The sequence below is a fragment of the Sinohyriopsis cumingii genome, chromosome 8 (genome assembly GCF_028554795.1).
Source record: "Sinohyriopsis cumingii isolate HCF-2022 chromosome 8, ASM2855479v2, whole genome shotgun sequence".
Lineage (NCBI taxonomy): Eukaryota > Metazoa > Mollusca > Bivalvia > Unionida > Unionidae > Sinohyriopsis > Sinohyriopsis cumingii.
This window is the reverse complement of record NC_142968.1, coordinates 107799449-107821948: the sequence shown is the minus strand read 5'-3', so window position 1 is coordinate 107821948 and position 22500 is coordinate 107799449. Positions and strand designations below refer to the sequence as shown.

Sequence of the window (22500 nt, the reverse complement as noted above, 5' to 3'; positions counted from 1 at the left end):
TATTTTACCTCACAGCAGGCACCCCAAGCTAAAAGAAGGCGGATCAAATTTTCTTACAAGTGACTTGTCAAAACAATGAAAGTCTTCAAGTTAATAAATCATAACAATAAATACTCTTTTCTTTCATGTTTTGATGATTTTGAAAGTGTTGTGCCTGTTTCCAGTTACTTGTGAAATTCTGGACTTCACACATACCCTGGAGATTGAAAATGTTCAGGGTTTTTTTTTAGGCTGTTTCCGTCTCTGGTGAAGTTCAGTGTACAGCAGATGAAAAGCAAGAATGAATAAGAATGTTTCTTTATAACTGATTATACAAAATACTGCTTAGTCGTTATGAGCAGTATCACTGACACTTCATCAATATCTGCCTAAATTTTTCCCAAACCATTTTTTTTATGCCTTCCTGAAATAAAATTCTCAACACTGGGCCCATCAGTAGAAGTTCTCATTAAATTTTTCAGAGTAGACATATCCCATAGAGTTTTGTAAGTTGACTCTGAATACAGATTCTAGGAACTGAACCCCTCACAGTCACAGTAAAAATAGGGGCAACAAGTAACCTGGTAGCTGCCTCAGATGCAGCTGGATATAAATCTTTGTTTTTCAGAGCTAGATTAGCCATATTCTTTGTGCTTGATACAGTCTTGTTGTATGTGGACTTGTTTTGTAAAATAAATTTTTTACTTTTCATTGAGATAAGTGACTCGGGCCCTTTACAGTGAATGACTGGCATCCTTATAGTAGTATCCTGTGTTACTCAGTCAATTTCAGACCACAGAAACATGTTATCTAAGTAAATAATCCCTAAAACACTAAGCAGTCACAAGTGTGGTTCACACTCAGTTTGCAATAAACATAAATTAACACACGTCCAAATGACACTGAATCTTTTGCCAACCTGTTCAACAATAGAGCATATCCCCCGGTCATTCCTTATTTCCTACTAATCATGTTTGAATAATGTCTTATTCATCATCTACCGACATGATCCACTGACTACCGCAGATAGTGAAAACAGGTATTAAGTGGTCAGAGTCACTTATATCATTGAAAAATTAAAAATTTACTTTATAAAAATTTATCGCCAGCAACTGTTGCCAGTCAGTAAAAATAGCACCACTCAAAATTGTTTTTCATTTGGCGACAAATGTGAAGCCTGGCGGAGGCCCTGCCAACTGAAATGTAGGCCAACAAAACTTGAAAACACATCCATTTGCTTGTGATTTTGGGGCTAGATGTCAAGTTTTTTGGACAAAATGTTTTGGTTTAGAGTAAGTTGCCTGACCAAATATCATGAACAGCTGGCTACTCTTGTTAATATTTAAAAAAAATCCTTATGGAATGAAGCTGTCAATAATAACCTCTATGTGGTCAAACCCTCCATAGACAAATGGCCTCCTTTATACAGAACAAACGTAATAATTGCATGAATTAGAACTGGTCATATAACTACAAAATAAAGGGTGAAAATCCATCCAAGTTTTCCTTTTGCGACAAGCCCTTAACCATGAAGCACTTCATGATAGATTGTTTCAGTCTCCAACCTACTGTATACATCATCATTACGACATGTTCAGCACATGAAGCTTTTTGATGCAGTAAATGTGGGTCTGCGTTTTTTTTATGGGGTTTTCCCCGGTTCTTCCTCCGCCATCAAGTATATTCTATCTTGTGCTGAAAAATGGCATTAAACCCTACAAACAACAACAATAATTCTTGAAGGAAGCTAACATTTGTAATAAAATAATAGCTTGTGTGCATTCTACTTCCTATGAGAAATTTTAACCAACATGTGCAATGTAAATCACCTTAAATAATTTTTATTATCTAATTACCCTTTATACATACCATTTACACCCCACTGATTGGGAACCTTCATATATTACCCTTACCATATCATTTTTTTTATTATCTTTGTTACTTTGTTTTTATCTTTTAATTGCTCATTGATGATTAACACTTTTGTATACATGTAAACAATTGTCAGATGACCTTTTGTGGTGTCGTATAGTTGTACAATGAAGGTAAAATCCTAATCAGTCAATAAATCATTTCTTCTCTTCAGGATTTTCTCCACGTGGAGGTGGGGGGGACAGAGGAGGGTTCCGTGGAAGAGGAGGAGGAGGTAGAGGTGGATTTGGAGGCAGAGGTGGAGGTGGAGACAGGGGAGGTTTTAGGGGTGGCAGAGGTGGAGGTCGTGGAGGGTTTAGAGGAGGAGACAGAGGAGGAGGGTTTAGAGGAGGAGACAGAGGAGGAAGAGGTAAAGATAAAGATTTTCATTTTAAGTTAGAGAGGTGGAGGATTTTTATATCACCTGCATAAGTAAAGCAAGATAAATGTATTACTTTTCCAGTGGTGACATTCAGATTGTCTGTTTTTTGTTTTTGCAAGTTAGATACAAGGGAGGGAGGGAGGAATACATTAGCACACCAGGTACAGGTGAGATGTGAATCTGCAGAACACTTGTTTTTAAACAAATTATCAATGTACAGTACTGTTGTTGAGGGTTTAGCATGTGTTTTCCATAGATATGTCTCAGGCGTGAACCACACATAGAAAAGCGTTCGCTGTCAGATCTCCATGCAGTGAAGCAAATTCATATGATGCCCTTGCAGACAGAGAATAGAGCCATTGCAGCATTGAATCAGCATGGGTAGCAACAAATTATCTCTGGCACATCATCTCTAGGGCTGTCAACGGTAACTGGGTACCTGACCGTAGTGAAAACCCGGGCATTGAAAATTAATGATGAGTACCCATTCACAAAAATAATTTGTCAAAAACACAATCAAATTATAATATATCATCAGCAGTATGCTGGTCTGAGTTGCAGCTCCAGTCTATATTTAGGAGTAGGACCACCCATTATGCATCAGCGGCCCACTACTAAATGGCTGCTGCATGCTGGGCTGTGCGAACGGCTTCACAGTTTAAAACAATACTAATATGTAGACTACGCGTGTTAACATATCACTTATAAGTCAGCGAACGACCAACAATGATCATGTACTTATACACTAGGACAGACTGGTATTATTTAGCTTTGATAAATTCTTTCTTGGTTCATAAATTTTTTAGTTTTTAATTCATAAAAACATTCAAAAAATGTTATTTTATTCTAGTTTGAAGTTTTAATATTGTAATGTTTTGCTTACTTAAGTGTAAATCTCCTTTAGTATTCAAGTTCTCAACCGGAAGTTGACTTTCACCGCCATTTGACGTGAATAAGAAATAACAAAACACGCTGTGGAAGTTGTTGGAAGTTTATTAGTGAAATAACATTGTAATGTTAATTCATTATTATTGACAAATCAAACAAATTATTATAGTACAATTTATAGTAGACAATTTTTGAAGTACAACAGGAAAACAAATTGTCTCTGTCGACAGACTATCAGCCGTCTCCCATTGGGTGTGGGTAAAGTGTGAATTGGTAAAATGCGAAATAGTGGATAAAGTGTGGTAAACAATGTGCTAACTGATGTAAATAGTCCGTTCATTTCGCCACCCTACAACAATCCAGGTTTGTGAAAATTTGACAGTGGGGTAACTAGGTTTGTACATGTCTTCCATGTTCTAATGGGTACCCGGTTACCCGTTAAATGGTGCACTGGGTACCCGGGTGAAGTTTTCCGTGGTTTTTGACAGCCATAATCATCTCTTAACTGCTTTAATTTTAGTTGTAGTATTCAGCTATTTATGTTGAACTTAAAAGAAAAAGTTTCAAACAAGCGTTTAAAACTAAAAAGTTTCAAATGAGCAATTTATGTATGCTTCATATAATAAAATCAGATGATCAAATGAATACCATTCTGGTTTGTAGAGCCTAGATTGTTTGGGAAAAGCTGCCATGATTGCACACTAAATAAGTAAATGAATATTCAATTTTTCAGGAGGAAGAGGTTTTGGAAGAGGAGGCAGAGGCGGTAAGATATGAGCTGTTGATTTATATAGATATCACTTTATCTTCAGCAGATGAGCATTAGCAAATGTCAGAATTAGGTTAATGAAAACAATTTTAGCTTTTCATATTAAAAACTGTACATTTCTGCTGATTGCATTGTATTCATGATGATCCAAAGCTATCCCAGATAGTACACACATGTGATGTTCTCATTCACTTTGGGAAAAGTATTATATACAGTTCGATGCCTAGTCACACTGTCATAGAGGTTAATTCTGTACAGTTCGATGCCTAGTCACATTGTCATAGAGGGAAATTCTGTACAGTTCGATGCCTAGTCACACTGTCATAGAGGGTAATTCTGTACAGTTTGATGCCTAGTCACATTGTCATACAGGGTAATTATTAGGCAGATAGAGCAGCCAAAGCTGCCCCTCGGTCACTTGTTTTCAGAATGGAAGATTCCCTATACTGACTTAAAATGTTCTAAAAATCAGCATGTTCATCATACTTGGCAAAATATGTAGAATGAAAATTCCACAAGCAAACTTAAGAACAACAAACCCAGTGTTATCTCTTGTATAAAACAAATCGGAGAGATGAAGTAGTACTGTGGCGGTCTTCAGAGATGGAAATTTTCAGGTTTTGGTCAGAAATATGGTTTTTAATGCCACAAGAAATCTGAATTAATTATTCATGCTAGGTCAGTTGCCTATTACTTGGCGAAGGAGAATATTGCTTCTCTAAAATATTGCTTACTGTTGGATTTTGTTGATTTTCTGGGTGTTGGTGTTGGCAACATGAGAGTAGGAGGATATGCAAAATATTTGTCAGGGGCATCTGTAGAGGAATTTCAGGTAAGTTCTTTATTTTATTTACATTTTTTTCTATTGAATACTAACAAGCACCCAAAACATGATCAGTTAGGTTCCGATCAGTGCATATCTTGAGGAATCCCTTTGTTACTAAAAATAGCACCTAGCTTTGTGATTGGCCAATGAAATTGCATTCGGTAGCTAGTTGTCATAACTTACTTTCAAGGTTTAATGGTGGATAATGTTTTTCTTCTTTAATCAATCTGGATTATTGGTGCCTGTTTCTTTTGTCATGAAATTCTTTCCTGTCTAGACAGGTCACATTTCAGTGTCACTGTAATGAGTTTTCATGTGTTTGAAATGATGATACAGTTGCTGTTGTTTGAATAATTTCCTGAGCATGTAAGGAGTTGCTGTCGACATTGTGATACAGTACAGTAGTCAGACAAATCCTACTGCTTGAAACGTATGTAATGTTTTAGTAAATAAGTGATTATTATTAGACTTCAATTACTGTAGTGCCATATTATTTTAGCATTTAAACAGCTTGATGAGATTTCTTACAACGACCAAATTATCACAAGGCAACATCTTTAGACACTCCATGGTCTTAGGTTAATGTTCTTGCACAATTTGCATCTGAGTTTGGTCATTTACTTTGTTTTTTAAATAATATATTTGTTTTACATTTCTCAAATACTTTAATAATAATAATGATAATAAAATAGTTTTATACTTTGATTTATGAGGGAGGTTTTTTTCCAGGATTGCATAGCAACAATGATAGAATCTGAGTTAATGCAGAAAGTATGATGTAGTCCATTCATTAGTATATTATTTGATGACAGTACAGAGATTTCAAATACCAAGTGGTGGTGGAAAGCCAATCACATACTGCTGAAGTTCTTTTCAAAGAAGTTGTCCAGTTCTTGGAAAAGTAGATTCCTCTTGAAAAAGTTGATGGTTTTGGCAGTGATGGGGCATCAGTGATAACAGGTCGCAAAAGTGGTGTAGCAACACGATTCAAGGAGAAAAGCCCTTACTTGATGTTGATTCATATTTCCAGAAACTGACCAGCACTTTCATTGATAAAATGAGCACTACTTTGGGTAGTCTGATAAATCAACCCCCGCCCCATTCTTTGTTGATACTGATGGACGATATGTGGGTCTGATGTCACCTGTTTGTTAAAATATGCAATTTTGCTGTATGCAGATCATTCCAGAACAATACTGCATACACTTTAAACATGTACTGGTAAATGGTAACAGCCATTTCTAGCCTGAAATTTAAAATGGCCACAGGACAGATGGTTGTGCTATTCCACGTGGATTTACTAGTCACAAACATAGAATTTGCTCTGGAAATATAATGTACCTGTAACCAAAAGAACCTTTCGGCTGATGGTGGCTCCACAGCCATGAGAAGTACTAGTAAGTGTATAAAATGTACATCGATGTGTGCAGATACAAGTGGCTGTGAATATTGCAGCTTTTAATGAATAGGTGGCATCAGCCCCATGCCTGAAAATCAACATCCTCATGGCTAATCTATCAGCCTATACCTCATGCATACATGCCAACCATTACAATTTTTTTTCACTAAATTATGTCTTTCGTGTATCTGTTCAGATTACACGTTTTCAGTATATCTCCCTCCCCAAAAAATTGACGCTTCTACTCCATTCGCATGCAAATGGTTTATGATGCCTCTTCACCATTCTCATGGAGGCACCTTTTGATGCCTGCTGTAAACATCAGCCATTTTGTGGGGGGTTTTGTAGTGCCACCTTTGTGGAAATAAACCCTATTAGATACTACATTCATTGCTTTGAATGGCCTGGTCACATGGTCACTGTTTATGCTCTGGTTGAAATCTGCTATTTAAAGTAACTGGGTCGTATTGTCCAATGGAGGTCGCGGATTTCGTTCAGTACTTGCTCGAGTTTTCATGATTAGAATCACAACTATAAAAGCTTCAATAACTTAGGTATAGGCTCTGATATTGATATAGGCAGCAATTAGTTTTTATAAATTATCAAATTCAGATGACTTGGTGATGTAGACGCAGACAAAGAACTTTGAGTATGAGAAATGGCAGCTACGGTTGGTCACGCGGCTTCACAGACTTGATGGTGAACAAATTCTCTCAAGATTTTAAAGCACATAAAAAAAATCCTACTGTGAAAAATAATTACACAGTTATAACGATTGGACTTTACTCTTAAATTTTTCCATACATAATAGATCTTTAACAAAAATGTAAAATGGTTAAAATTGCTATTAAACATAATATACACTGCACTGCTTAACATTTAACAGGCAGGCATATGTGTATGGAGTTGAATGGGTAACAGGTTTTCTGTTTATAGCGCACTGCACTGGGTAACTTTGCTACATGTGTATCGAAGAGCTAAAAAGCCATACACTCTATTTAGAGTCTGTGTAAGAGACTTTGACAACGAAAAGGGCAAAGTTAGAGTGCTCTTCTTTCATTACCAGAATTAACAGTAGATTTTACTGGAGAAAAGATTTTTTTATTTGCTTGATAATGCCTTGAATAAACATAACTGAGAGATTGTTAAGTATTGTTAACAAAAATAAAACTGAATTCAGATCTAGGCTCATTAAACCAGCACTTAGTGCTCCACTGTGTGCAAAACATTCATAGTCTCAGTTGGTACAAAATGTTTTGAAATGCAATACGAGAGTCTATTGCTTTTTAAAGCTCAAAGTATTATATATGAAAACATGAAGCAGTAATTGATGTTAAAAGTCCAGAGCGATAAATAAATCATTGTAAATATACTCATTGAATTTTTATCATGTTATGTGTGGATTACACTTTTTCCTTGCCAAGGTTTGGCATGTATGCTCAGGGTTTGGTTTACCAGTTTTGATCACTTTTCTTCAAGTTCAAGAAATAAGGGTAAATTCTTTTGGCCTTTTCTATTTTTTTAAAAATGAGATCCACGTCTGCCCATAGGCTTGAGCAGGTTCACCTTGTGAGATAGATGTATTTTGATGATAACTGCTTGAGAATCTGGGGCCCCGAGTGGCTGAGTGGTCTAAAGCGCTCTCTGTTATGGATCACTGCCATCTCACCTCTGTCTGCATGGGTTCGAGTCTAGGATTTTGCCAGTGTGGGTATGTGAGAAAGCTTGCCATTTGCTGACCCTGTTCATAAAAAAGACAAATAAGTTTGAGCCCTTATCAATCATGCTGTCAAAGCTATCAGAACATGTTTTCTATAGCCCTGCATCCATTCAAGAGTGAGTGAACTACACACCCATCCATGAATACAAATTATATGCAATTTCAATCTGATAACATCATGCTCATGATGCAGCTAGGCTTCATTGCAAAGGAATTACTGCCTTCCATTGGTAATATAAAATAACATTTTGTCCACAATTGAGAAATAAGTGAACTTACAGAACCCAGCCTGTGCTTTCAGAATATACCAGTGGGCTGCTTTATTTGCCCTTAATACCAGATTGCAGGGCAGCTTTGGTTGCTTTATTTGCCCTTTCATTACCCTTAATACCAGACTGCAGGGCAGCGTTGGTTGCTTTATTTGCCCTTTCACTACCCTTAATTACCAATATGACTATTCACCCAACAGTACAGAATACTTTTTCCAGATTGTATCAGGAAATCATATTTTTGTAAGGTTTTGAGTATCAGTGTTTTCTCAGATGTCAGCATTTACAAGGTTTCCATGTGGAAGTGGAATTTAGAAAGATGAAAAATATGATTCTTTAGGAGGTTTGAATACGGTTCAAAGGTTTCAGTTTGGCTGCAATATCAGCTGTAAATGAGGTTTTATTGTGAGAAGTGGGGGCCCCGAGTGGTCTTAAGCACTCACCATTCCGGATCACTGCCATCTCACCTCTGTCTGCGTGGGTTCGAGTCCAAGGCTCTGCTAGCATGGGTACATGGGAAAGTCTGCCAGTAGCTTCTCGTGGGTCGGTGGTTCTTCCCTGAGTTTTCCAGGGTTCTTCCTCCACCATTTATACTGGCCGCCATGTATAGCCTATCTTGTGCTGAAAAATGGCGTTAAACTCTAGAACAACAACAACAATTGTGAGAAGTGTGCAGAAAAATCTAAAGTTAAAATGTTTTTAAAAGTGAGAATAACTTGGCATTCAGCTCATATTCTGGTTCAAAAAATGTTGAAACAAAAAGAAATATGAGAAAGCTTGATCAGGATTGTATAATTTTCTTCTTTTAAATTTGAAGAATTACTTTGAATGTTCATTACATTTATGATTGTTTTATTATAGGTATTCAGCCTGGAGGTTGTATAATACTTTGATTCATGCACAGTAGCATGTGCTTTTACTCATTTCACACATATTATTCTATAAAACCAACAATAATGACAGTAAATGTAGTTGGTTTGTACAGAGTAACAGAAAGCAGGGTTATGTTTAAGACATTTTATTTTTCATCAGATTGGGTGAATTGATAAGATATGGGTAACTGTTTGACCTTGATTGTCTCACCTGGTATTAACTTGGAATTGAACAATTGAATCATGTACGGGGATGGGGAGGGGAATAATATTCACTGAGGTGATGAATGTGTTTGACATGTCCAATTGAAACAGCTATCCTATCTGTAACCATTTTCTCCCATTATTTTTGCAGGTATGAGAGGCGGCAAGAAGGTTGTAGTGGAGCCACATAGACATGAAGGTGCTTGTATATTCCTTACTAATTACAGTTTCAAAGTCTTATCTCATTTTCACCTTAAGAAGAATAAGAAAGTATTAGTGAATGTGCTGAAGTTAACAGTAATTGACAGGATACAGACAAGTGAATGTGGGAGGGGGAATCTGACAAATACATAACCATCTTTAAACTTTTGCAATGTTTTTCATGATCTTTGCCTTTTATCTTGACAGTGCTTTCCTAATCAGCCAGAAGCCAGGTAATTTAACTGGCTACCTTTACTGTACACACAGCTACTGTAAAATAAACCTATAATCCCCATTGTTGGAGATCCCACACACTCTCAGCCTAATTTGGCAACTCACCCTTCAACTTTAAATGTAATGGAAGGCACTGTCTTGAATGTCTGCATGTTGACATTTTTGAATTTATAGAATTTTTAGAACTGAGCCACTAATTGGCACTGTGTTGCCATTATTGTGCAGTATGCCATTAAACCCTATACAGACAGACAGACAAAAGAAGCTACAGTTCACCTGTATCAGCAATCATAATGCAAAATAGTTGCATTAAAATCAACCTGTGTGTTATAATTTGCTTCATCTGCCCTCAACTGGAGAAAATGTGCAAATAAAATAGGGTCAAATGATATGTAATCAATATGTATTTCAAAACGCAGGATTCAAGCTATGCACATTGATGTACTTAACAAGAACATAGGGAAGTTGGCAGCTGTACAGGAATTGTGAGATTTTCCAGTGCAACATAAATTATTTTCTTTTCTTGGGCTGAAATTTACATAATGACATCCAATTTCACACATATCATAATAAACAAATATATCTTACTGTCTGTAGGGTCTCTTTCTTTAAAAGAGTTACTTTGTTTAATTTATGTAGGGTAATTTTTATCTAATTCAGAATTTTGCAAATATTTATTTGAAAGGAAAAAATAGTGTACAAATGTTAACATATTAATATTTGTTTCAGAATTTTTTTAAATCTAAAAAGTGTATGGAAACTTATGGACAGTGCAGTGTTTTTACTGGCATTAATTTGTCTACTTTCTTCAGATATTTTGCATTATAATTTTGGCTTCATAATAGGGTTTTTTCTCTATTTTCAGGAGTCTTCATTTCTCGAGGGAAGGAAGATGCATTGGTGACCCTGAACATGGTCCCTGGTGAATCTGTGTATGGGGAGAAGAGGATTTCAGTGGAGGTAAAGAGGCTGTTTAGCAGAAAGCTTAAAATAATGGACATTTTGTTTTCAATTTTGATGACATTTCTTTGATTTCATCATTTGATCTGCATTATTGGACTTTGTTAAGTGAGGAAACCATCCCACTGTCTTTAAGTTCAGTACTCCAACATCACACAAACTATCAGCCGTAAAGGAGATTACACTGAACTTCTGCTTATTTTATCGACAGACTTTCAAGCCATCTCCCAAGAAAATCGTTTCTAGTGAAGCAACTGTTTTCTTTTTATCAAAAGTGTTTAAATTTCTCTAGTTTCAACAATTACTGCTAAAAAGCAAACGATGTAGATGTCTTTTATAATGAGACATCAGGTTTTTGTACACTGTATCATCAGTTGATATGAACATTTAAATATACGGTCTGATTTAGCAGATAACACTTTCCTGTCTTGTCCTTGCAGGATGGGGAAAAGAAGATTGAGTACAGAGCCTGGAACCCATTCAGATCCAAGTTAGCTGCAGCCATCTTGGGAGGGGTGGACAAGATTCACATCAAACCAGGCTGCAAGGTTCTCTACCTGGGTGCAGCCTCAGGCACAACTGTTAGCCATGTCTCTGACATTGTGGGGCCAGTAAGTCTATAGATTTTGGCTTGAATTGATTGGTTGGTAATGAGATTCTACGCCATTAGGCACAATGCAAAATAAGCAACTTCTCAATAAAACTGCTGAACAGAATTTTACGCACAATTTCCTGACATAAAGATCTTTAAGTTTTTGAACCTTGATATAGCAGTTCTTTTACTTTCCCAGTGCTTTTTCGTACTCTTTTGGTTAGAGCGTCCACCTCTGATGTTAGAGGTTGCAGATTCGAACCCCTGCCAAGTCATACCAAAGACTTGTAAAAATGGTACTAATGGCTGCCTCACTAGGTCCTCAGCATTAAGAGGTTAGTGTTATGATTGGTCAGGTTAATGAGACTGGGTGGGACATGATGCTACATGTCTGTGGCATGATGCCCCAGTGCTAGACATCACTATAAGCTGCCACACAGGTGGTGCACTACAGCTTCGTATTTTGCATGGGGTTAGAATTTTAAAGAAAAAGAATTTACCCAGGTTTCTTCACTGGTTATACTGGCTATTTAAAAAAGACCTTGTATATGTTAGGTATTGTTCTAAGAACCTTGAATTCCCTTTATTTTGGTGTATGATTGATGGGTGTAATATGGGTTATAGAGTATACAGCGAGCTCCACTTGGTCATTTTCACTTCCTGGACTTCAGAGGTAATTGCAAAAAAAAGAGTTGATAACTGTTTTTACATATTTGGTAATTCACCCATTGAAACTGGTATTGTCTAGTTGGGCAAAATCATTTTTCCCAATTTTAATAAGTGCTAAAGATGGTATACTTTCAGGGCTGAGCAAATCCCATAGCCCGACGTCCCGGACTAGTCATTTTTGAAGTTGGACAAGTAAAATTTTCCAAGTCGCTAGTCCGGGACAAGTGGGTTTTAAAAAAAGTCAGGCTAGTCCTTATTTTCGTGCTTTAATCACTATATATATATTTGGCCAATCATGCCCTCTGGGCGTACTGAATACTTGATTCTACCCCTCTTCATGTACACATTTACATCCTTTTACCGCTTGACTGCATATTGGGCTAAGCGACCAAATTATTGGCAAATCAAAACACGTCAAACAAAAGAAAGCCAGTATGATCAATTAGCAGTATTGTAAGTGGTTTTGTTGCAATGAGTTTACTCAGTCTAGATCATAACAAGCGGCTCACTATGATTTTAATCTAGCGAGTCGGTGTAATTAAATTAATGAAAGGTACTTTACCGACATCAGTGTTAGTTCCTTTATGAACTGATTAAATGACAGTAATGATTCTTTAATTAAAATTGATTATACAGATGATTAACTTCCACGTGCGATATTGTGTTTGAAACGAAACAATTATGCTAATTAATGAGTTGTTTCAGTTCGTATTTAAAAGAGAAAATTGATGTTATGATCACTTTAGAAGTAGTTGTCAAGCAATCTGATAGTTACTCTCTGGATAAAATGAGTTTGCTAAATTATTTTCGCAAGTAGGGTAATAACGGCGATTTGGTGAAGGTAAATTTGTTTGAAAATGGAGGGATATAACGTAAGATGGATACTGAGTGTGCGGTAACTATTTCTGAGTGTGAACAAGGATTTAGTTCAATGAACACAATCAAGACTTCTTTAAGGATTTCCTTAAACCAAAAGAGTTTACAAATGCTAATGAACATTTCTGCAAATGGACCAGAGCTTGAGGACTTTAACCCAGACACAGCTATCAACTGCTAGCTTAGTGCTGGTGCAGGTGGCAGACATATACATGGACATATTTTCAAATCCATCAGCTAAAACATATATACATGAACCTGAAGAAGCCAAATGTATAACAACCAATATTTTTGAAAAATTAAATTCTTTTAAGAAATATTTATGTTGTATATCGTTTTTTTTCTTTGTTTTTTTTCTATGGATTAAGCACATACATCTCATCAAATCTCGGCAAGTGATTACCATTTTGGGACCAGTGAAAAATAAGGTGGGACTAGTGACGAGTAAGGTGGGACTAGTGAAGAGAAAGGTGGGACTAGTGAATTTTCTGAAACCACTTGTCCTGGACTAGTGGTTTAAAAAAATTTTGCTCACCCCTGACTTTAGACTAATTCAGGGTGTTGTTTTTTTGGCACAAGGGAGCAGTCATTCTTTTATCAGTGTGTTTAGATCATGTACAATTTCCATAAGTACAATATCCAAAGAAATGTCAGCCACATTACATCAAAGTAGCATAGAGGTATGCCAACATTCTCTCCACTGTGCGTGTTTCAAATGCAAACAACTTTACATACAGCACTCTCTCAAAAGTACATAATAACTGGTGAACGCCCCAGATCTTATTCTTAGATACATGCATACACATCCTGAGGTAACTATGGTGTTTAAATTTTTTTTATACCCTAGTAATTTGGTCAGGTTGTAAAATTCATTTGGCCACAGAGTTGTGTTACTTGTTATCCAGATATAAACAATGTGAATTCACATTCAGATATAGCAGTAATTACTAATAAAAGAAATCATTGAAACAACTTCGTCTCAGGAACTGCTGTATGGAATGTGATCAGATTTGACACTCCTGACATAAAGGCTTTCAGGTTTTTGTATCTATAATACTGTTCTGCTGTTGATATGGCAGTAATTACTAAAATGTGCCTCAGTGCTAGACATCACTTTAAACTGTCACACTGCAGACATCGTATAGCGATATGACTGAAAAATTGGTAAAGCTGTGTTAAAAATCCAAATCACACTCACATACACCCACACTAAACTATTAAATAACATCAAAATGACTAAACACACAATGCTGTTGAGAATGTTTACAAATTTGATAGAAATCATCGTGGCATGAAGGTGTTTATAAGTTTTACAAATCATGCTGATACATTATTGAATATGGCCTCAGTAAATATAAACAAGGATTATAAAAGCCAGGAGATCTTGGCCATGGCTTTCAGACAGATGCTTGCCAAGTAAGCAATCTCTAGTCCATTTTTGCCTCATGTTTCAGTATTAGTCGTTTGTCTTTAAGCCTATTACAGCTTGACTAATCAAACTTTATTGTGACCCTATGTTGAAACCTTTTATGTTAGGGTATTTACAAATTTTGTAAAATTCTCTTTTATGAAAGTCTGCATGCCAAAAAGCAATCTGACTGGAAAATATGAACTTGTCCCAAACATAATATCACACCATGAGTAAACAATAAGATAAAATATTATGTATATTTTAAGGAGATCCTGTTATATTTATTCAAACTTGTTTTCTTTTTCTCTTTGTTGCACCTTAATACCATATGCCAATAATTAAAGATATCCAAAATAAAACTTTGTTCCACAGGAAGGACTGGTTTATGCTGTGGAATTTTCACACAGAAGTGGAAGAGATCTAATCAATGTTGCCAAGAAAAGAACCAACATCATCCCCATCATAGAAGATGCCAGACATCCACATAAATACAGAATGCTTGTTGGTAAGATTGGTTATCTGTTCTTTTCTTATAAAGCTTTTTAGCAAAGGTATTGAAGATCTGAATGGATGTTGGGTATTGTAACTGCGTGTATTCACTAGGTGTTAAAGATCTGAATGGCTGTTGGGTATTGTAACTGTGTGTATTCACTAGGTGTTGAAGATCTGAAAGGCTGTTGGGTATTGCAGATACTAAATGCTCAGGATATGTACAGCTGTTACGTATTGTAACTGCCTGCCTTCACTAGGCACCCAGGATATAAATGGCTTTATGGTATTTCAAATGCCTGCCCTCACTAGGTACTCATGATCTATATGGCTGGTGGGTATTGCAAATGCCTGCCTTCACCAGGTACTCTAGATATGAATGGCTGTTGGGTATTGTAACTGCGTGCCTTCACTAGGGGTTGAAGATCTGAATGGCTATTGGATATTGCAAGTTTCTGCCATCACAAGGTATTCAAGACCTGTATGGCTGTTAAGTATTGCAAATGCCTGCCTTCACAAAGTACTCAAGATCTGTATGACTGTTGGGTATTGCAAATGCCTACCTTCAACTAGGTACTCAAGACCTGTATGGCTGTTGGGTATTGCAAATGCCTGCCTTCACAAGGTACTCAAGACCTGTATGGCTGTTGGGTATTGTAACTGCATGCCTTCACTAGGGGTTGAAGATCAGAATGGCTGTTGCGTATTGCAAATTTCTGTCATCACACGGTATTCAAGACCTGTATGGCTGTTGGGTATTGTAACTGTCTGCCTTCACTAAGTACTCAATACCTGTATGGCTGTTGGGTATTGCAAATGCCTGCCTTCACTAGGTACTCAAGATCTGTATGGCTGTTGGGTATTGCAAATGCCTGCCTTCACAAGGTACTCAAGACCTGTATGGCTGTTGGGTATTGCAAATGCATGCCATCACAAGGTATTCAAGACATGTATGGCTGTTGGGTATTGCAAATGCCTGCCTTCACAAGGTACTCAAGACCTGTATGGCTGTTGGGTATTGCAAATGCCTGCCTTCACAAGGTACTCAAGACATGTATGGCTGTTGGGTATTGCAAATGCATGCCTTCACTAGGTACTCAAGATCTGTATGGCTGTTGGGTATTGTAACTGCATGCCTTCACTAGGGGTTGAAGATCTGAATGGCTGTTGCATATTGCAAATTTCTGTCATCACAAGGTATTCAAGACCTGTATGGCTGTTGTGTATTGCAAATTTCTGTCATCACAAGGTATTCAAGACCTGTATGGCTGTTGGGTATTGTAACTGCCTGCCTTAACTAAGTACTCAAGACCTGTATGGCTGTTGGGTATTGCAAATGCCTGCCTTCACTAGGTACTCAAGATCTGTATGGCTGTTGGGTATTGCAAATGCCTGCCTTCACAAGGTACTCAAGATCTGTATGGCTGTTGGGTATTGAAAATGCCTGTCTTCACAAGGTACTCAAGACCTGTATGGCTGTTGGGTATTGAAAATGCCTGCCATCACAAGGTACTCAAGACCTGTATGGCTGTTAGGTATTGAAAATGCCTGCCTTCACAAGGTACTCAAGACCTGTATGGCTGTTGGGTATTGAAAATGCCTGCCTTCACAAGGTACTCAAGACCTGTATGGCTGTTGGGTATTGCAAATGCCTGCCTTCACAAGGTACTCAAGACCTGTATGGCTGTTGGGTATTGCAAATGCCTGCCATCACAAGGTATTCAAGACCTGTATGGCTGTTGGGTATTGCAAATGCCTGCCATCACAAGGTATTCAAGACCTGTATGGCTGTTGGGTATTGCAAATGCCTGCCTTCACTAGATACTCAAGATCTGTATGCTTCCATATTTGTAATGCATTTCCTGGGAGCTATGCACAATGCCATATTGATGGGACTGTATACTAAGGAATATTAAGCTAGGCTGTGTTGTATGCAGAACACCTAATATATTCACTCATGTCAAATGACATAAATATTGGTTCTTCATCAGCCAAGAATTAAAATAAGTAAAATGACAAAAGTTGAAATAATTACTCCAAATTGACCTCTGACTTTAGAATTATTATTTTTTTGTTTTTGGTTCTTCTAGTAATAGACAAAATTAACCTTTATGATGGTTTGTTATCTGCCATCCATCCGTCCATTAGCACAAGTTGTCGCTACTACTCCTGGAGTATTGCTGTCAAGCTTTACACACAATATATAACGTCTAGTTGCTCCTAAAGGAATATGATGTTTCTGGGACATCCAGTGGTGGCCATCATGAAAATCTCTTCCTGTTCAGAGGGTCATGTCAACATAGTGTTTTAACCAAAAGACTTCTTATAATATCTACTTGGCCCTAAATGTACATAGCACTGATCTGCCATCATAACAGGCATCTTTTAAATCTTATTATTAGTGCACTTTCATAATGAATGGTCATATTAACATGAGGTTTGCACTAAAAGACTTTTATATCAAGTTGGTCCTAAGTAAAAATGGTGCCAATCCAACATCCACCAGGCTGCCATAGTGACTATCTTGAAAGACTTGTTAATACTACTCCTCCAGATACTCTTTATAGTTACAGTTGGTTTTCACCAAATATTTCTTATGTCTAAATAAAATTTATGTTCAGGGACATCCAGCATAGCTATCTTGAAAATTGTATTATATACTCATTTTGTCTCCATTAACTTTACATTGTCAGAATCGTGAAATATTTTACGATATTGTACACCTTCATATCGCGTGCCCAATAATTTATTAGGAACTACATTTCGCTTTAACTTTTTCCGATACAATGTTTTGGATTTAGGCTAGCAATTAATGCCAGACAGGTAATAAAATTGCTGGGTCCCTGCAAATAACATGCAAGTGACAAAGCATAAACATGTCTTCATTAGCTGGTGATAAGAATTGCAAAAATATACTTAGTTTTGCATCTTGAAATTTTTCAGAAAGTACTTTCTTAGTTCTGCAAATCCAAATTTACAATTGAAAGACTTTATATTTTTCCCACATTATGATATCAAACATACAATGACAGAACAGAAACATACTTGCAGATCTCAACATGCTGCTCCATTGCTGCTGAAATCAGATGTACATAATATTGAATTGACACACATAAGTCCAGTTCATAATCATGAAATTTAGTAGAATCTACAAAAATACCAAATTCTGTTCATTCCAGACTAAATGGAAAAGCTGTTGCAATGCGCATTCATTCACAATATGACTGTAAATTTCAGTTTTAAGTAGACCAAAATGCCATTTTCTTTCAGAAGTGATGTCTAGTGCATGACTAATTTGAAATTTATCTGGGCAGAGTTATGTGCGCATTAATAATGTTGTTGTTGTGTAGTGATGAATCTGCTCTTGTATATTTAGTTCGGAATACAGAATAAATTAGTTATTTTGTTTCTTGTAGTTTATTGTTGTTTATATAATTAAGCCTTCAGTTACTTTGTTTCTTGAAGTGTGTTTTTGTTTATATAATTAAGACTTATGTAGAATAAGAAAATGAGCATATAATAAAAAGGTTACCGCATTTGTATGGGGAAATATGAACTCGTTTTGTCGGATGAATATACTGCACTCCGAAGGTCATGCAGTATATCTATCCGAAAAAAATGTTCATATTTTCACATACAGATGCAGTAACCAATAATTATTGCTTCTTGAGTGTTGTTGGTCATATCAGCATGAACCTTTCATTGTGTCTAATTCGCAGAAGGATAATTGGTGCCATATGATGGTGGTTCTATCTCACATTCAGTGTGGCAGCCATCTTGAAAATCATGTTGACACTACTTCTCATGAATGGATATATGATTGATAAAAGAAGTTCAGTGATTATATATCCATAATGTCAAAGGCTCTGACAAAGAATTTTGCACTGTGCTTATAAACATGTTAACTTACATTGTCTTGTAAACATGCTAATTTACATTGTCTTGTAAACATGCTAATTTACAGTATCTTGTAAGCATGTTGACTCGGACTTTTAAGAAATTATTTCTGTTGCCAAGTTTGCTATGTTGGATTTTTTCATGAATATCAGATGGTTTCAGTGCAATGCAGTTAAAAGAGAACGAATGGACAGAGGAAACAGTCCTTTTTTTCAGTCTTTAAAATTTTGTCCAGACCGTAGAGCAACAGTTCCATTTATGAAATGTGGGGGTGGGGGGGGCATTGGTTTTAAGCTATACTGGACGTAGGCCAGAAGTGCTTATGGGATAGCCTATTGCCTGTAATCTGCCATCTGTCCATCAATTAGGACATGTCTATTGGTGCTTCTCCTAAACAACTTGGAGGATTACCATGAAACTTGGCATTCCTGCTTGGACATCCAATATAGCCACCAGTTGACATCTTAAAACTCTTGTCACTACTCCTTCAGAATGGGTGGTCCTATCAGCATTTTCACTAAAAGATTCCATAAGTCTAGTTGGTCCTAGATGAAAATGGTTCCAATCTGATGTCCATTATGACCACCATAACATCCATCTTAAAAATCTTTTTCTAAAAGGAAAGCCATATGAACGTGGAGTTATCACCAAAGACTCCTTATGGTGTTTCATTGGTCTTAAATAAAAATGGTGCCAATGTGAGATCTAATATGGCCACAATAGTGGACATATGAAGATCTTGTTATTGCTACTCTCGAATGGATGGTTTTATCAGAATTGGGTTTTCATTAAAATACTTGTGATGTCCAGTTGGTCCTTAATGAAAATTATTTTCAGTCCGACATTCACTATGGTTGCTATGGCAGCCATCTTTAAAATCTTCTTGTTCCTGTTCTTTCATGAAAAATCATTGTAACATGGTTCTGAATTAAAGTGGTGCCAATCTGACCTCCAGCATGTTGGCATCCACTCAGGAGTAGTGACTATTTTAAAAATCTTGTTATTGCTATTTTTTCCTAGATTGATTGTTTTTTCACCAAAAGCCATCTTGTTATGTTTACTTGGTCCTAAATAGAAATGATGCCTGATCTGACAGCCAATACATCCACTATGGCAGTCGTCATGAACATTTTGTCACTGCTACTTCCCCAGAAAAGATGATCATTCAGATGGAGTTGTCACCAAATGATTTCAAGGGACATTTAATTGGTCCTAAATGTAAATGGTGCTGAGATGATACCTAATATGGTTGCCACAGCAACTCATTTGAAAATCTTTAATTGCTGAAGAATATTGGACAAGGTTTCAACAATTTGCAGTTAAAAAGAAGAAATGGTCATAACGTGAATTCCAAGAAATTCTTTTCTGCCAGTAGAACATGGATCCATTCAATGAACTGTTTTATTGGCAATTAAATTTTGTATGTGGCAGTGGTGTGTTACCTGTAAATGCTCAGCACCTTGTTTTTTTTTTTTTTTTTGCAGAACCATTCATTCCACCAAAATTTGATACACCACAAAGTATTTATTTTATTATTGTCACTGTTTCAGGCATGGTGGATACAGTTTTTGCTGATGTAGCACAGCCAGATCAGGCCAGAATTGTGGCAATCAATGCCCACCATTTTCTCAAGAATGGAGGCCATGTTGTAATTTCAATCAAGGTAATGAAAGGAAATTATTTTGCCCATTTCACACAGTAGCCTGTCATCATTTTGTTGCTCATTGAACTGTAGTATAATAAACAGACTGGAGGATGCAGTTTTTATATCCTTCATTGGGGAATGATTTAAGTCTCCCATTTATAACCAGACAGTGGCCCTGAGTGTCTGAGTGGTCTAAAGTGCTTACCATTACGGATGACTGCCATCTCACCTCTGTGTGGGTTCGAGTCTAGAGCTCAGCCAGTGTGGGTATGTCAGACAGCTTGCCATTAGCTTGTCGTGGGTCGGTGGTTCTTTCTGGTGTATTCCCCGGTTCTTCCTCCACCATTTATACTGTTGGCCATGTGTAGCCTATCTTGTGCTGAAAAATGTCATTAAACCCTATAACAACAACAGTGGTAACCAAACAGTGATTCCCCTCTTAAGTCATGCCCATATGCCATGAAAAGATTACTGTATGAATGGGTTTGCTTGTCACGATGGTGGTCATGGTACAGATAAACTATTTTCTTGATTGGCAGGGCAGCATCTCTGTTTCCTCAATTTTACCTAAAGTCATGTCAATAAGTATATTTTGAACCCCTTATATTTATTGGAAACCAATATCTTTTATAGACCAGAATAGGCTATGAGCTGACCTCTTGTCTGTCATCGGATACATGTCATTCATCCATTAACACAAGATTCTTATCACTACTAAACTATTTTGTCGTGAAACCTTTTACACATTCTTTCAATGGTCGAGCTGCCGCTAAATGAAATTTGTGCTGCTTAGACATTAAATATGACCTCAGTTGTGGACATCTTGAAAATCTTTCCCCTGATCCTCTTGAATGGATTATCATATCAGCATGGGCTTTATACAAAAGAAAAACTATGATAGCTAGTTTCAAATTAAATGTTTTTGCTGATTGGCTACCACATTAGCCTTCTTGAATTTTTTTTTATCGCTGCTTCTCCACAATGGAAAGTAATACTGAATGGGATTTTCACCAGGATTTGTATGGCATTGAGTTGATGCAATTGAAAATGGTGATGGGATAATCAAATATGGTTGTTACAGTGGCCGTCTTAAAAGTCTTGGCATTCTCGACTGAAGATTATTTTATAATGTCATGTTGGTCTTAAATGAAAATGTGTGGCTCATACTTCCACCTTCACCACCACGGCAGCTATCATAAAAATGTTGTTATTGCTGCTCAACCTAAATGGAAAGTCATATCAATAAGCAGTTTTCACTTAAAGATTTTTATGATGCCTACATGGTCTTGAAAGAAAATGGTGCTAATATTACTTCAGATATTTCCACAACCAACTTGTAATCTTGTTATTGGGATTCCTACTAAAAAGACAGTCGTATAGACATGGGCTTTTCAATAGAAAACTTCTTATAAACTTTGGTCATTCTTCAATAGAAATGGTACTGATATGGCATCCAGTATGGCCATCTGGAAAATATTGTCCACTACTTGTCCTAAATGGAAAGTGCTATTGACACAAGACTTGTTTTATCTAGTCCATCATAGCCATCATGTTGTTTCTCTTGAAAATCTTGTTACGGCTGAAAAATTTCAGAGATTTCAACGCTGATGAGTTAACAAGAATAAATGATCTTATCTTTCATTTCTAGAAATTCTTTTGATTCATTAGAATAACAATCCTTTCAATATCAATCCTCCATTAAAAATTGCCAAAACTACTAAATGTGGAAATACCTTTAGATTACTTTTCAGAATGTGCCATTAGAATTTTTGACCAAACTGACAGCATCCTGGTATGAAGACCTCTGAATTCTGTACAAATGAAACATATCTGCCATCAAATAGCCACTAGCCACCAAGAATTTCTTAAATGACTTGTCACATATATCACTGAACAGTATATTGCCAGATTTGATAGATTGCATCATGTCACAAAGATATTTCAGTTGTTAACACTTCTGGTGATAGACCAGACACTAATAAGATGGCCTTTTGTCCGTCTTGACTTGGCACAAGATTGTTGTTCTGTAAAATTCTGTGAGGATTGGATCCAGACTTTTCAGACATATCACTCACCCACCCCCACAGTCTGATCGATTCTAAATGAAAATAGTTCCTCTCAGATGTCCAATCTGACTAGCATGGCATTTTGAAAATCTGATTCTAAATCTACTGGTGAATTTTTTTTTCCTCCAGGAATCCAAGATAAATAAAAAAAATTGGTGATGCAAAAAAAATATGATTGCTAATTATAGTTGGTGCACATTGTATCAAATGCAAGTCATTAAATAATTATGTGTATTGAAAT

The 22500-nt window shown here is 36.6% G+C and overlaps 1 protein-coding gene across 1 annotated transcript in view; it reads left to right on the top strand.

Moving 5' to 3' along the window:
* LOC149794341 (rRNA 2'-O-methyltransferase fibrillarin-like) overlaps positions 1–22500 on the top strand; it is a 37201-nt gene that overhangs the window by 6751 nt on the left and 7950 nt on the right. Inside the window, exons 2-8 of the mRNA XM_089968490.1 lie at positions 2066–2260; positions 3894–3926; positions 9371–9418; positions 10520–10614; positions 11055–11225; positions 14535–14667; positions 20099–20211. Coding sequence (XP_089824616.1) covers positions 2066–2260; positions 3894–3926; positions 9371–9418; positions 10520–10614; positions 11055–11225; positions 14535–14667; positions 20099–20211 — 788 coding nt within the window. The remainder of the gene's footprint in view (positions 1–2065; positions 2261–3893; positions 3927–9370; positions 9419–10519; positions 10615–11054; positions 11226–14534; positions 14668–20098; positions 20212–22500) is intronic.